We start from the raw sequence: 16,329 nt of genomic DNA, 5'->3' as shown, positions 1-16,329 counted from the left end.
TCTGTTTTGGGATAAGTGAGGCTTAGAATTACTTTAAGATATTTCTTTGATATGTAACTCCAGCATCTTAACAGCATGTCAGGTGCAAGATCTTATTCCATAAGTTGCCCATGTTTTGAATTAATGTCTTAATTTTTTATCACTTATATAAATGAATTCAGTTGTTTTAAATTTTGATTAATAACTTTTAATGCTAATTTTCATGGGTTATTGAAGTTTTTATATGGAACTTTATTTTTACCATAGATCTAGATCCAGAAGACATTCTCACAGGCGATATACTCGCTCTAGATCCCATTCTCACAGGCGGCGATCACGGAGTAAATCATATACCCCAGAATATCGGCGTCGAAGGAGTCGAAGCCACTCTCCTATGTCCAACCGAAGAAGGCACACTGGCAGCAGAGTATGTAGTGTAAGCTTGTAGGAATATTATGGTGTGTTTTTTTCATCACTTTAAGTTGGCTGGCTGTAACACAGTTTCTGTATTCAAGAAAAAAAGATAAATCTTTACATTTTCTGCTTTACAGACACAGTTACTTTCATCTTAGCTACCAGAAGTTCCCCAAAAAGTAAATGTGTATTTTGCTACTTAAACTTGTCCTTTATTTCTCTTGTTTGCAATAAGGTGTGAATTAGAAATGGTGAGAAAAGGAGTGGTAGCTGGGTAGAAGAAATTAAGGAACCAAAGCAGCTTGCTTCTAAAATTTCTGCTGAAAAACTATACTAATATTTCTTTTGAGAATTGGATTAGCCATGGAGAGTACAAGTTTAAAGCCTGTCCTTAGGAGATATTTAAATAGCATAATTTAAAGTACTGGATAAAATGTTTAAAATCAGAACGGTATGATGAGATGAGGAAGATTAATACATAGCTCACTTCACAGTAGATTCCTTTCTTATACCTCTAATAATTTGAATGAAATTGTCTTTTTAAAGAAATTTGATTCAGTGATGGATTAAACAGAATATTTCTGTTCTGTTTATATGCTACTCAGTATGCAACTTCTTGAAATATTTTGCTATCACTGTTTCTGGGCAAGACTAAGTATAAAGTCTCCTCAGTTGACAGCCATTTGTTTAGTGACTGCTTGAAGTTACAGTGGCACTTGAAAAAGTATGACAATTTGTCACATGACCATTGCAACATCCCTGCGGTCATGTGATCAAAATTTGAATGTTTGGCAAATGTTAAGCAGTTTATTGCAGTGACCCCAGCGTTATGTGATCACCTGTAATCTTTGGCAAATAGAGTCAGTGGGGTAATCTGATTCACTTAACAATTGTGTTACTTACTAAACTGCAATGATTAAATTAACAGCAGTAGCAAGAAAGATCATTAAATGGGGCAAAACTCACTTAACTGTCTTGCTTAGCAATGGAAATGTTGGGTTTAATTATGATCATAAGTCAAGAACTGCCTGTAACTGGTTTAACTGTCAGTAAGAAGATACCTAATATTTTAACTTGGTACATTTTAGGCTAATCCAGATCCTAATACATGTGTTGGAGTGTTTGGCCTCAGCTTATATACTACTGAGAGGGATCTTCGAGAAGTCTTTTCCCGTTACGGGCCATTGAGTGGAGTCAATGTTGTGTATGATCAGCGGACTGGGCGATCAAGAGGATTTGCATTTGTTTACTTTGAAAGAATAGACGATTCTAAAGAGGTAAAAAAAAATCTAAAAGTATCAGGTTTTTTTGCAAAGATACTTCTTAACTTTGAAACTGCCTGATAAATAATACAGATAAATTTCTGTAATCACACATATAATGAAATAAATGGCTTCTTTTGATGACTTTAACTATAGTTTAATTTATGTAGGATACTAAATATATAATCTTGATTATGTTTTTTTAAAACACAACCTCATATATCAGATTTTTTTTTATCCAATTAAAGCTAATAACTATTCTGGGGAGCAAAGGATGCATCCTGGATGTGGGTCAGTATATTCTGTGCAGGCAGTTCCTGACAACCTTAACAATTGGAAACAGACTGCATCGCAAGTCGACACCATATAACCTAACCCAGTTTTAAGAATTATTTTTACCATGGTTGTAAGTTGAATCATGCGGTCGTAAATATAAATCTAATTTAACCAATGGCAAGTTTTGCCAGAAACTGCCCCAAAAGTCACAAATGCCATGATGATGCAAATAGTCATAAGGTTGGTTGCCAAGTGCCTAGATTGTGATTACATGACCATTTGGGGCAGTGGGTAGGGCGAAAGTCAAAAGTTTCAATTTGAAGACATAACTGACTTTTGGAGATAGACATTAATTCAAATTCTCATTATCCAAAGGGTTGTAAATGGAAATCTACCTGAATACTTTTTAGACACTTAGGTAGGAATTTGGCGAGTTTCCAGATGGTCTCTAGAAATGCTACTTGCATGTTAAAGCACAAGGATGTCTGGGGTAAAACTAGATTTTGGTTTTGATGTTGACATTCTGACCAAAATATGCCAATATTGATCAGTGCATGTTATTAGCAAGGAATGTTCTATGTACCGTGTTTCCCAGATAGGGTCTTATTTTCTTTTGACTCAAAAGTCCGATTGGCCTTATTATCCAGGGCAGATCTTATTTTCAGGGAAACAAGGTGGCACAAATTCATTGGAGGCTGCTAACTTTGCATCTTTTCTCTTATGAAAGTGTTATTTGAAAGTCTTGAATGACCAGTATCATAACGTGCTGCAGCACAGATCAATATCTCTGGGAATTTCTCAGTAACAATTTCCTCAGTAATGGTAAATTATGAAAAGCATGAATTAAATGACAAAAGTACAGGTAGTCCTCAACTTACAACAGTTCATTTAGTTCAAAGTTACAACAGCGCTGAAAAAAGTGGTATGACAATTTTTCTTACTAATGACAGTTGCAGCATCTGCATAGTCACATGATTTGCATTTGGATGCTTGACAACTGATTCATATTTATGATGGTTGCAGTGTCCCGTGGTCATGTGATCATCTTTTGTAATCTTCTAACAAGCCAAGTCAAGGCAGATTCTCTTAAACGTGTTACTAATTTAACAACTACAGTGATTCACTTAACAAATACAGCAAGGAAAGTTGTAAAAAGGGGGGAAATTCACTTAACAAATTTCTCACTTAGCAACATAAATTATGGTCCTAGGTTGAGGACTACCTGCATATATTTGAGATTAAGATAAATAGATCTGAACAAATATCTGATTTTGTGACAAAAGTAAAGATGTAGGCTTAATTATGAGTAAAAGGGCTAATGTAAGTGTTTGAAATCAACAATAGGCGTTATTGATGTAGGTATGTCTTAAAACTAGAAATCCATAGGTTAATGCTAAGGGAAAAACTAGATATGAATATTAAGGAAATTACCCATATTTTTTGGAGTATAACATGCACATTAGTTTTTGGGGGGAGAGAAAAAAATCTGCCTCTGCCTACCAGCATCCATTGGTATTCATCTAGGTAGTATCCTTGCAGCAAGCAGCCTGTTCAGCTTCAGCATATAATCTCAGCTTCATTCAGCACAAGCAGCTGATTGGCGGTTGGATCGGCCTCCCAGAATACTGCCAATCAGTCTTCCACACTGCAGGGATCGCCACCGTCCATCGCCACCTCCATGCATTGCGTTTTGGCTGGTACTAGGCAACGGCAATCCCTGCCGTGTAAAACCAGCTGAAAACGCAACACAGTGGCCAAAATGGAATGTGTGGAAGCCAAAAACATGACTGCGGAGACCAAAAATACAATACGCAGAGGTGATGATCCGCAACGATGTGCTGTGGCGATCCCCGAGTCTGGAACAGCTCTAAAATGGAGTGTGTGGAGGCCAAAAATGTGATATGCAGAGACCGAAAACACGGCAATTGGTGGTGATGTGCTGCGGCATATCCCTGCCATCTGGAACTGGTCTAAAATAGAATGTGCAGAGACCGAAAACAGCCGAAGGGTGGGGACCGGTGAGTGAGTGGGGCTTCAGCAACATTTGCTGTATAAGAGGCACAGACATTTCAACCCACTTTGGGGGTGGGGGAGTGCATCCTATACTCCAAAAAATATGGTACATAATACTTTCACAGAGTACCTGGTTTTATCTGAGCTTGTTTGGGACTGATAGGGTATGCCAATGTATTTTAAACAGGGAGCACTAATGCAGTATCAGAACAAAATACACATTTGCACAAAACCATATTGTGGCTGGTATAGTTTTAATCTTACCGCAACCTTAACCCTATTGTTTATTTTTTGTAAGTATACATAATTTAGTGGTATGTGTGAACTTGTCCTGTTTGTCATATTAAAAGATGTGTTGGCTAATATGCTGCTAACTCAGCATATAAATCCATGGCTCAGCAATTTCATTTTAAACCAAATATTTTATACTGCTAATCCAACTAGGTAGCAGCATCCAGCTAACCACTGTTGATCTCAAATGATTAAGCAGATTTGGGCCTAGTAATTTGCATGGAATTATCAAAAAAAGTCAAGAGCTATAGGGAGGCTTAAAAAAGAAACAAGCAATAAAAAGTTTATTTTTTATTGTAAAGAAACCTACATAAATACCTTAATCAACCAGAATCTGAATTCAGCTAGAAAAAGACTGTTTATTATTGCTAAGATCTTTTGAAAAATTAGGAAGAAATTACATGCATAGATGATATTTCCCAGAAAAATTATCTTTAACCTATAGTTAAAATCTACAGAAAAATGTATTAAAAGTATAGTTAAAATCTAATGGCAGTTGGACATCTTTTGAAAAAGGAGATATATGGTAAACTTATTAATTAGACATAATTTGTTCTAGGTGAAGTTTTAAAAGATTCAGTTATTTATTCATTTGAGGCAGTTTGATTACTGCCTTCAATATTCTTTCCATTGATACTTTAGTGAATTAGTTAAATCCTTAGAACTAAGAATTATGTCAGTATCAAATCAAGTTCTTTGGACAACTTTTTTTGTTCTCCTGATACACAAGGCACTGGGAGGCCACAGCTCTCTCTATAATTTGTCAATTTAGTAATCCAGAGGGTTTGTGATTGCAATCTTATCTGCTCTAGTAGACATAACTTAGGGAGTCTATAGTCTCCATTTCATTAATTTTGAACCAGTAATTAAAAGTTCTAATTTTGGACAGTGCATAAATTATATAAATTCTCAATTCAGTTCTGACTGCTGCAGCAGGTGAGTTCCAGTTTGGCCGTGGTACCGTTTTTCGCCCTCCACAGCCTTTAGGGAAGCCGCCTGAAGGTTCTGGAGGGCAAAAATGACTTCTAGTTTGGCCGTAGGGCTGCTTTTTGCCCTCTGGAGCCTTCAGGGAAGCCTCCTGAAGGCTCCAGAGAGTGAAAAACGGCCCTATGAGCAAACTGGAAGTCTGTTCCCAAACTTCCATTTTGTCCATAGAGTTGATTTTTCACGCTCTGGAGCCTTCAGGAAAGCTTCTGAAGCCTCCCGGGCGAGGCTGTTTTCACCCTCACCAAGCTCTAGAAAGCACCAAAAGTAGGGGGAGCACTGATCACTCGCACATGAATGCAGGGAGGTAGTGGGTCACATGTGTGCTGGGTTGTGCACATAGCATTATGGGTGTGGCATGCCCGCACATGACTCCTCTGTGCTCCCCTCACTTTTGCCATGTGAACTAAAAATGGTTCGCCATCATTGGTCTATGCAATCCTACTTCTGAGTACGATAATAAGATCATATCATCATATTAGAGCAAGATGTTACGATTTCTATTTAGAATCATTGGCATGTACATCATAGAGTCCCTCATTAATCCTGGCAAGTCATTGGTGTATAAATTAAATAATAATGGGGCTAAAATAACCCTTGTCTTACCCTTTTGTTTGTGTGAATCCTGTTAATCAGAACTCCATTAACCCCATACTGCACTTTCAAACAAGTATTTGTACATAGGGCTTTAATCAGGATTAGTAGTCTAGGTCAATTTTAAGAGCTGACAGTTTACACCATAGTACATCTCTGTTTACCAAATCAAATGTGGCTGTGAGATCTAAAGGCTACATATAGGGGTCTCTTTTTATAGGCATATTTGGCAATTAGATGGTTCAGAAAAAAGCAGTTGTCAATGGTAGATGAAATTGGCTAAAGCTTGCTTGCTCTTCTATGAGAATATGATTTTGCTCTGCCCAGATTTTCATTTTATTCAAAAGGAAGCTCGCATATATTTTTTCTACAATATTAATCAGACTAATGGGTCTATAAATACCGGTATACTTTTTATTTCCTTTTTTTGTGTATGGGGACCACTATTGCCATCTTCCAGCCAACTGGAATATGGCATGTGTTATTTATATGAGTGAAAAGACCTGTCAATAATGGACTCCACCAGTCAGCAAAATTCTTAAATATTTCTGCTGATAGAAAATCTTCACCATGGGCTTTTTTGCTCTTCAGTCATTTAATAATCAATTGCATTTCTTTTATAGAGACTGATGGCCAAGACGGAAGGGTTTCAGGGGGTGCTAGTTCACCACTCAAAGGCAGTTTCTTTACTTAGAAGCAAACAGACTTCTATAATAGTTCTCCCATTCCTCAGCTAAGATTGTTATATAAAATATCCCTTAAAACTCCTGCTGTATTGCTGAATTATGACTTTTACGGGCCAATTCAAGTTCTGCCCAAATTAAGGTAGCAGAACTTTTTTTTCTTTAATTTTATATTTTTGTTGTATTCTCTTGCTATGTGCAACATGTCAGCTTGAATATGAGCAGAAGGGTTCTTCTGGGAAAGCCTCGTTGCTGCTTTCAATTTCTTTTTCAGCTGCTGGCATTCAGAATCAAACCAACGGGATCTACCCACTCAAGATCTTTTGATAGCAGGCTTAAGTGTTAGATGTTTCTTCAGGATATTACAAAGATTAGAAAATACATTGAAGGTTGACCGCCAGTCAGTAGGAGATGACTGGATTGTTCTAGCCCAGTTAGTAGCATTCTCTGCTTTAAGACAGTCTGATATTGCCTTACTATCAACTTTAGCTCACATTAACCTTTTATTATGGATCACTTCTACCTTTTTGGTGAGCCATGTGTCAGCCATGTTACATGGTCTTCAATCTGAGAGACCTCGTAATGTCACACTTACAGGCTGATGATTGCTCTCTTCACTAAAGTGTACTGTGTTTTTGCAAATAATATTCATTTTACTATAATTTGCATTTAATAACATTTCTGTAAGTGGGGAAAGATTCATACAATTACAAACAGAAACCAGAATAAATTTGCTTGGATGAAAAAAATTAAATAATTTTACATTTGTAGTTTTGAAGCCAAAATTGGAATTAACATTGAGATTTTTTCCCCCTCTTTTTCATTCTTCCTATTCTAAGCCATCTAAATAAAAAATAATTTTAAACACATTATACAGACATCAGTGTATTGAAACAACACAATGCATAAGATTTATGACATAATAAAAAGGAAACAAATATTTCTGTGGAATAAAAAGAAACACTAGGTGGCAGTATAGTCTATAATTAATGTGGTTTTAAAAAATATTAAACAGGGATATATTCAATATTCAGTTTTCCTGTTATTTTGTTTCAAGCTATAAATAATACCGAATTACTTTGTCTGTGAATTTAATCCCTAAATTCTCAACTTTCCCACTTCAATATAATTATTTAAATTAAATGATAATATCCTGAAATGTGTTTGTGGCCAATATGTAAGTGTTATTGTACAATAGGGCAATTATGTCTTATGCAAAGAGATTCTGAGTGAACATTCTGATAGGTCTATTATGATATAGAAGCAGTAATTCTCTCTGGAATGGTGTTAACTTTTTCTAACAAAATATTTGATAGCAAACAGGAATTTTCCTCATTAATTGAAATTATCAATTTTTAAATGTCTTAAGTTTCAACATCTCTGATTCTGTAAGGGATGGGGCCTAATGTAAAATCAGTCTCGTGATATATTAAGAATGTTTTAAAATACATTTTTACTGTTGCAATAGTAAAATACATAGGAAAAATTTTTATGTGAAATAGTGATAATAGATACAGTGGAATAAAACAAAAGAAGCAATATGGGAAATATTCCAGTGCCACATTCTTGCCTTTTATCACAAATCACTAAATTTGCCTTACTATGCAATGTGTATAGCATTAGCATATATGGGAGTCACCTTTCCTTAAATTTAATTAGATTTCTATTAAGTATATATAATGCCAATTTGTCATTGCAACATGTTCTCCATTTTTAGTTTTTCAATCTCATGTTGTAGGCAAAGTTTCTCTTCTCTTGGCTGTGCCAAATTTCTTCTTGCAGTTGTCATATATTTTAGTAAATTGTGATATTTTTCATTGATACCCAATAAAAATATTTGTACATTCAGTTCAAATTTTATTTTCAGGATTTTCTGACATTTTGATGCATTTCTGTCTACCACTTTTGAGGCGTTTTTAAAACATAACTACCACAATGCAGCATGTTTAAAAAGATACTAATTTAAAAGTTACATAAACAGGAATCTGATCTACAAAAGAATTAAAGAGGATTAATGGATCTGTGAAGAAATTAAAGACAGAAGATCTTTGAGGAATACGAAAGCAGAAGTTGTACATGGGGTGTTTTTAAGTTATATGTTTAGATTTGTATTTGCATGTTTTAAGTTTTTTGTGGTTTATTGTGTTTTTATGCTTATTTTATAGTAGAATTTTAATAATGTTTATATAGATTAAAAAATAACTTGGATCTCTTCTGGAAGAGCTTTCATTAAAACTTCAATTATACCCAGTTCTTCTAGAAGAAATGAAATGGAAGTAAACAGGGAAGTAATGAAATGATAACTGAATCTGTGAGAAGAAGCTAATCATAGAATTCTTTATTTTAGTTGAAAAAAAACAGCTGCCTATTTTTTGTTTTTTGCTTTCCTTAGAAATAAAATGTCAGGAATGTATTAGCATCTTCCAGTGTTTGCTTTAAATTGATCACAATCCCCCCCCCCCAAAAAAAAAGATTGAAGTTAAATTTGTAGAAGATTACTACATACAGACATAACAGTTTTGTGTTTTTTTAAATCTATCTTGTAGGCAATGGAACATGCAAATGGAATGGAGCTGGATGGTAGAAGAATCAGAGTGGATTACTCTATCACAAAGAGAGCACACACACCTACCCCTGGCATCTATATGGGCAGACCAACTCAGTAAAATACTATTTTTATTTCAAGATTGTCTTAATCCTATTACTATGAGAAATTTATTTGCCATTGGACTTTTAAGTGGAATGTTCAGTTCCTTTAAATATGTTCTAATCTAATGACTGATTTATTTCACTCTTATTATTTCTATAAATATATTCTATGACTGGCATTTTAAGTGAGACCAGAGCCCAATGGATAAGAGTAAACGTACACAGACCTGCTTATTCAAACTCCAAACAATCTATCTCACTAGAGGGTTCCCTCAGAAGGTTTCAAAAGATTGGGTTCCAATACAACGTAACAAATAGTTCCAATATTTTGCTATAGGAAAGCAATGGAGCTCAAAATAAGCCCATTGTTCCCTTTTCTGTTTTGGGTCCTGGGGCTCCAGAAATAGGTGCAGTTGTAGTCTGTACTGAGTATTTCCTGAAGAATAAATAAATATCTTTAAAATTAACATAACATTAAATGGAAGCAATAAGGGTATGCATTTTTGCAGCTTTTGTTGACAGATAACTCAGAACCTAATTCAGTTAAGAAGCTTTCAATTCAGGATAAGAGATGAACAGTATTTCTCCCTAATGATTGACTTCAACTTTCTTAGTACATGTGTACAGGGCCTAGCTGCCAAGTTTAACAACATACTGTACTTTTTATATATAGCGTTCTGAAGTTGAACGTTATAGCATATCGTGAACACTTTTCTATTTGCCAACTGATAGAGAAACACTATATAATCCAGAGCTTCAGAGATTATTGTATTTGTTAAGTGGCCCCAGTTTTACAATTCTGGGCAGTATAACAATAGTATTTAGAACTTATATACCATATTTTTTGGAGTACAAGAGGCTCCGAAGTATAGAACGCATCTAGTTTTAGGGAGGAAAAGAAGAGGAAAAAAATCTCCTTCCCCCTCCCAGTAATTTGCCTCCTTGCAGGAAACAGTACACAAAATACACCCTGTTTGTGGTGTGTTTCTGTGCGTTTGTGCCTGACCCATAGAAATAACAAAGAATTGGAGAAATGTACATTATGGCAGTAATGCCAGAAAGTTTTCTTAAATGTGGTCACACTAATTCCTCCCAATTATTTAAATAGACCTACTCCGAAAATGACTAAGTCAGAATCTAATTAGACAACAGGACACTTACATTTTAGACTATACTTGTACAGAAGCTGTTAAAATTGATGTGGCTTTCTGGAAGTATATGTTATTCTCTGCTATTTAAAAGGAGATACAATAGCATGGGCCTCTTCAGATCAAGCATTTATTTTAAAAAGCTTCTTCATTTTGTTAAGTTGTCTAGAACAATAATAAAGCTGTCTTTAAAAAAACAAGTCTAATAATTTGAACATTCTATAGACATTTATAGTTATTGATTTACCTTCTTGCAGCAAACAGCCTGATTAGCACAAGAAAAAAAAATCTGCCTCTGCCTCCCATCAGTTTGCCTCCTTGCAGCAAACAGCAAGTTTCACTTTCAATTTCAGTATGGGCCTCCCAATTATTAACTGTTTCAGGCTGCAGGGATTGCCATAGCCCCATGATGGCGAACCTACAGCACGCGTGCCACAGGTGGCATGCAGAGCCATATTTGCTGACACACCAGTCACCAGCTCTGGCACTCTGCTGAGTTTGGGGCTTTCCAGAGGGCTGGGGAAGACTGTTTTCACCCTCCCCAAGCTTCAAGAAAGCCTCCAGAGCCTTGGGGAGGGGAGGAGTCGCATGTGCCGGTGAGGGTTGAATTGGTGTGGGTGCGTGCAATAGCGCATGCACATACAATTTTGGAACACCATAAGAAAAAGATTTGCTATCACTGCCATAGCCTATTGCCGCTTCCAGAAACCCCATTTTCTCCATTTGCTGCAAGGAAGTAAATTGCTGAGAGGCAGAGACCAAAGGGTGAGGGCGGGTGGGTGAGGCTACTTTTGGTGTATAAGAAGCACCCAAATTTTCACCCTCTTTTGGGGGAGGGAGGTGTGTCTTATACTCTGAAAAATATGGTACTGCTTGATAGTGCTTTACAGCACTCTCTGAGCAGTTTAAAGTGCCGTCAGCACATTGCACCCAACAATCTGGGTCCTCATTTTATTGACATCAGAAGGATGGACAGCTGAGTCAACCTTCAGCCAATTAAGATTAGCCTGCAATACTGCATTCTAACCACTGCGCCACCAGGTTCTTAGTGTACAACAGAATAACTAAAATGAATAAAATTAAAACTATAGAATAAAAGCCAATTAAAAATACTACAGAAATGTATACATACAGAGGAATGACCTCATATCAGTTAACTGTAGTTGAAAGCTTGCAAAAAAAGGTAAGGATTTAAATACTCTTCCTGAAGCATATTTATTTATTTTTTCCCTGAGCTTAGGATAAGACCTGAGCACATCTTGTAAATAATTTTTGATATATGATGCTAGTTTGAATAATTGCTGAAATTAAGTCAACTATGAATCTTCAGTTCCTTTATTAGAAGTATTGTCTTGATCCTTGATACAAATCTTAAATAGATGCATAGCTTTCAGCCTAACCTGTTTGAATTCTTTCTTTTTTAATAAATAGCAGTGGAGGCGGAGGAGGAGGAGGTGGTGGTGGTGGTGGAGGAGGAGGAGGAGGAGGAGGAACTGGCCGTCGCCGTGATTCCTATTATGACAGAGGATACGACAGAGGATATGACAGATATGAAGAATATGATTATCGCTATAGGTAAGTATTCAAATTGTATGTGGAAATTATAGAAAACTTTTAAAACAAGCAATAAATTCTAATAGTGTTGCTTAAAATTTTGTGAAGCCTTTTGAATGTTCAGTATTTCTGCCTAAATATCACATGATCTGTTCTCCACACATCCTAATTAGATAGAGAATCTAATTATAAAGCAGAAAAAACTGTTATTTATTATTTGTTTCAATAAATAAAGTTAAATATGTTTGTTCAATAATGGAATAGAAATAAATAATTTTTTTCAGAGTTCTGTTTTCATCTCTATTTACAGAACATTTTTTCATTAACCTTTCAGTTTACACTGATCATTTTTCATAGATGGTAGATGGGTAGAAATGTTGATTTTGTAGAGTACAGGTGATTCTTGCTTTACAATCATAATTGAATCAAAAATTATGGTCATAAATTGTGGCTGTTAAGTGAGACAGCCACATAATTGCTTTACTTAATGGCCACAATCCCTGATCTCATTGCAGTTGTTAAGAGGAGCAAGAGGTATTCAGGGTGGGAAAGTCCATAAAAAGAGCAACACAGCCCCAAGCTTACACTGCAACACCACCTCATCTCATATGTGGCCTGCTTCAGATTCCCCAGGCCTTTCACGACACCCTATGTTCCATGCCCTTGGACTTCCTCCCCCATCTTGCTGCACTTATCTTTTCCAAAGATTGCCTTTGGGAAAGCAAAGCAACCAATCTCCACCTCCGCTGTTCCTTCACCTCCACCTCTGTTGCCTTTATTGAGAGACAGACAGACAGATAGAGAGACAGAGAGAGATATTATGTGGAAAGCCATACATTTATTCAGAGGTCATTTCATACCATTGTGAAAGTACATGCCATTGTGGAAGTAGTCACAGTTCTCAAATTGCAAGTATTGCGGTCATTCCCAAAATGATGCTTATTCCAGGATGCCATAAATCAGCCTCTGTATAGGATGGCCATTTGGGAGATTACCAAGTTCTGTTTCCCAAAAGCAATCTTTGAGATGGCTTTGGGAAAGAATTTGCCAATACACTGTGTCACCTTTCTATGCTGAAGCCACTTGATACAGTGCTGGAAGTGATAACCATTTTGGGAGCAAACACAATTTTTGGATTGCAAGAATTGCAGCTTTGTGTTCTTATTTGGCCAACCCTTCCTAGAGAAGTTAACAATATTGTTGAATTGCATCCATTTATACAGAGTTTCCCCAACAATGGATTGGCAGAGTCCAAACTCCTGGGAAATAGTTTTGTAAGCTTTTCCAGCTTGATAAGAACCAACAATTTCTCTGGAGGTCCTCAGAAATCTCCTTTCTCCATTTAGCAGAGATGGACAATCTAAGAGTCATATGAGTCCCCTAATTTCCACACCACCTTAAGAGTACACCACTAAATTTGGGAGACAAACTTCAATTATCTACACTGCAGATTTAAAATGACAGATAAAAGTATATGGCCTTCATAAGCCAAATTCTGTAAATTTCTCTCAAAATGTGTGAAAAATATGTGCCCAAAATGTTCAGATCTACCTCTTCTAGGATATTGCCAGCAAATATTTTGCAGTTTTTGGAAAACTATATTTATTTACTATTTATTTATTTATTTATTTATTAGACTTATATACCGCTTCATAGGGCTTTCGGCCCTCTCTAAGCGGTTTACAGATTTTTAGCAAATTGAGTCAGCAAATTTCTAAATTACTAAATTTCTATACTGCCCATTTTAGCTAATAGTATGAAACAGGCAGGATAATAATGAATATTATACTGAACACTTCATTAACAAATAAATGAAACTTTGTAATTTTGGTGGAGGAAAGGAGTGGCCATCTTACTTTGTACCCAACAGATAAATAAACTATTTTCCTTTGTTACCACTTTTAAAATCCATCTGGTAGTAGCAGATACATTTTCTAGCAAGGAACATTCTTTGTTCCTTGTTAGATAGAAAATAATTAGTCAAGCTTAGTTGATTATTTTCTAATAAAAAAGAGGGGTATTCTATCATTGCATGTTCTTTTTTTAAGGAAAAAAATAGATTCAACAGATATTATCAGGATGAGATGACCTTGTTTGTATCCTGTGAAAAGGCAAAATAAATAGGAAGTGAGTTTTCCAGTTTTAAGTCTTCTGTAGATGCTATACTCTTGATTCTGCCTGACATTTAAAAAAGAAAATAAATCAGTATTATTGGATTACAGTTCAGTGTAAAGGCTTTTAATTAGAGTGTGACAAAATAGTTGATACTATTTATTGTAATATTCTTTCATAGATATAATTGAATCACTTTAAAAACAGAGGAAAGATATACAGTGTGAGAAACAAATAATAAAATAGAAATGGAAGAAACTTGGTTTGGGGAGAAAATATCCTAGGAAGTACCTGGATGGCAAATAGGGCAATTTCAAAGTTTTTGCAAAAAAAACCTGATTATAACCTGATTGGGGAGTTATTTAAAAATAGAATGTATATTCGTGCTAAGTAGCCTACAGCTGTTGTATAACCCAATATAGGTAATCCACACTACAAACTGCATTTGGGGCAGGCAACTCTGTCTTTAATTGATGCAGTTGCTAAGTGAAAATATCACATGACTAACTGGACTTAACCACTTCCACTGCAATTGTTTAGCAGATCACTGCAACTCATTAACATCACATGACCACAGCTTCCTACTGCCTTCCCCATTGACCTTGCTTGTTAGAAGATGACTGTAAAGGTTACAAATGGCATTCACATGACCACTGGTTGCTTCCGCCACCAAAAATGCATGCCAGTTGCAAAGTGCCCAAATTGCAGTTTTGTAATTGTGAGGACACAGCATTTGAATGATCACTGATTGAGGTAGTAAGTAAGTGAACTGGACTACCTGTGTGTGTGTGGTCAACTTGCAACTACAATTGATTCAAAAATTTGCAAGATAATTGTTAAGAGGGTTTTGCCTTACGCTACTACCTTAATTACTACAGTTATTAAGTGAATTAACTGTAGTTGTTAAGTTAGTAATATGATTGTTATAGTGAATCTGGCTTCCCAATTGACTTTACTTGTTAAAAGCTTGCAAAAGGTGATGTCATGATCCAGGACATTGTAACTGGCATAAATACATGTTGCTAGGCATCCAAATTTTGATTGCTTGACCATTGGGATGCTGCAACTGTCATAAGTATGAAAAAATGGTCACTTTTCTCAGTGCTGTTTTAATTTGAAATGGTCAATAAATGAATGAATATAAGTCAAGGATTACATGTATAAAATATAACTCTGCTTTTCCATAAACCCTACAAACAATATATTCAAACCTCATTAATGTACATAATATTCATAATATATGAATATGAAATGAGCCACTGTCAACAAAAATACTTTGCATTTTCTTTCAAAGGAGGCGATCACCTTCACCATATTATAGTCGTTACAGATCAAGATCAAGATCTCGTTCCTACAGTCCAAGTAAGCATAACTATATTAATTAAAGAGTAAGTCTAATCTTAATATAATGAGAGATTTTAAGAATATCATAGGAAATGCTAATACAATAAAGTCTCTTTTCAGAAAGAACTAAATTATTGTAGAAGCTGATGTGGAGGTGTGAATTTATAGTTACAGCATTCTTTTTCTTTCTTTCTTTCAGGGCGTTATTAAGAAAAACAGTCAGTTACAGAGCAAATACAATTTTTCAACAGCATGTTCCGAACCTAGCTTTTCCTGTTGGTTCCCTACCATTATCCTGTATCCAATTAAAATGTTCCTGGTTCATTAAGATGTATTTTCTTTTGAAATACCTTTTTTCTTCTCTTCTTATTATAATATTCCAGGTGTAATTGTTGTAGTTTTATGTACTTAAATACCTTTAAACAAAAATTAATGGGAATCCCAAGAGTGGTAAAATATTTTGTAATTCATGCATTTGTTTTTTTTTTTAAACAAGTGGATTTTTGTTCAACCTCATGGAGAAAGAACTGGTGTGCTAATGCTTGCATGTCGTATTTTCAGTAGAAAACTACTACTTTAATAACCTCTCATCTTTTGTTTCAAAAAAATCTGCTTGTCCAGTTTATTTCACTCTAACACAATTTGGTATGTTAATCTGAAGCCAGAATTTCCTGTATCCTTGGTTTAATAATTAAAACAATATTGGACTGGAAGGACTATCCCTTGGAGGGTGAGAAAAAAACCCTTATACCCGACACTCTCTTTAATGAGCTTTGGTAAAATAATCCCAGTACTGCTGAGAGGAAATTGAAATTTCTTTTAAATACCAAGCTGACCTGCAAAGTATTCCTCCTATTTTTATTACTCCCTAATCAGGATAAGCCTAAGTGACTGGATATAAGAATTATTTGATCTGTTCACACAAGTCTACATGATACAGAAATTAAGATGAAGCAGGTTCTATTTAGTAGTATGGTCTGAAATTGTAATTATTTGACTTTTCAAAATAAATTTAAATTGTACAAA

General features: G+C 35.4%; 1 protein-coding gene across 3 annotated transcripts in view; it reads left to right on the top strand.

The window, feature by feature from the left end:
* The window catches only part of TRA2A (transformer 2 alpha homolog), a 22,920-nt gene extending 6,591 nt beyond the window's left edge, over window positions 1–16,329 (top strand). For 2 of the 3 annotated variants that reach the window (XM_087712788.1, XM_087712791.1), the window contains exons 3-8: window positions 247–415; window positions 1,482–1,670; window positions 9,043–9,158; window positions 11,725–11,868; window positions 15,254–15,321; window positions 15,503–16,329. In XM_087712788.1, coding sequence (XP_087568914.1) covers window positions 247–415; window positions 1,482–1,670; window positions 9,043–9,158; window positions 11,725–11,868; window positions 15,254–15,321; window positions 15,503–15,513 — 697 coding nt within the window. In that variant the 3' untranslated portion in view covers window positions 15,514–16,329. The remainder of the gene's footprint in view (window positions 1–246; window positions 416–1,481; window positions 1,671–9,042; window positions 9,159–11,724; window positions 11,869–15,253; window positions 15,322–15,502) is intronic. The other variant, XM_087712790.1, reaches the window with a different exon arrangement.

This window comes from Thamnophis sirtalis, unplaced genomic scaffold (genome assembly GCF_051295495.1).
Source record: "Thamnophis sirtalis isolate CommonGarterSnake01/CBP01778 unplaced genomic scaffold, rThaSir2_p1.2 scaffold_4, whole genome shotgun sequence".
NCBI classification, from domain to species: domain Eukaryota; kingdom Metazoa; phylum Chordata; class Lepidosauria; order Squamata; family Natricidae; genus Thamnophis; species Thamnophis sirtalis.
The sequence above is the reverse complement of the archived record's forward strand: the minus strand, read 5'-3'. Positions and strand labels throughout refer to the sequence as shown.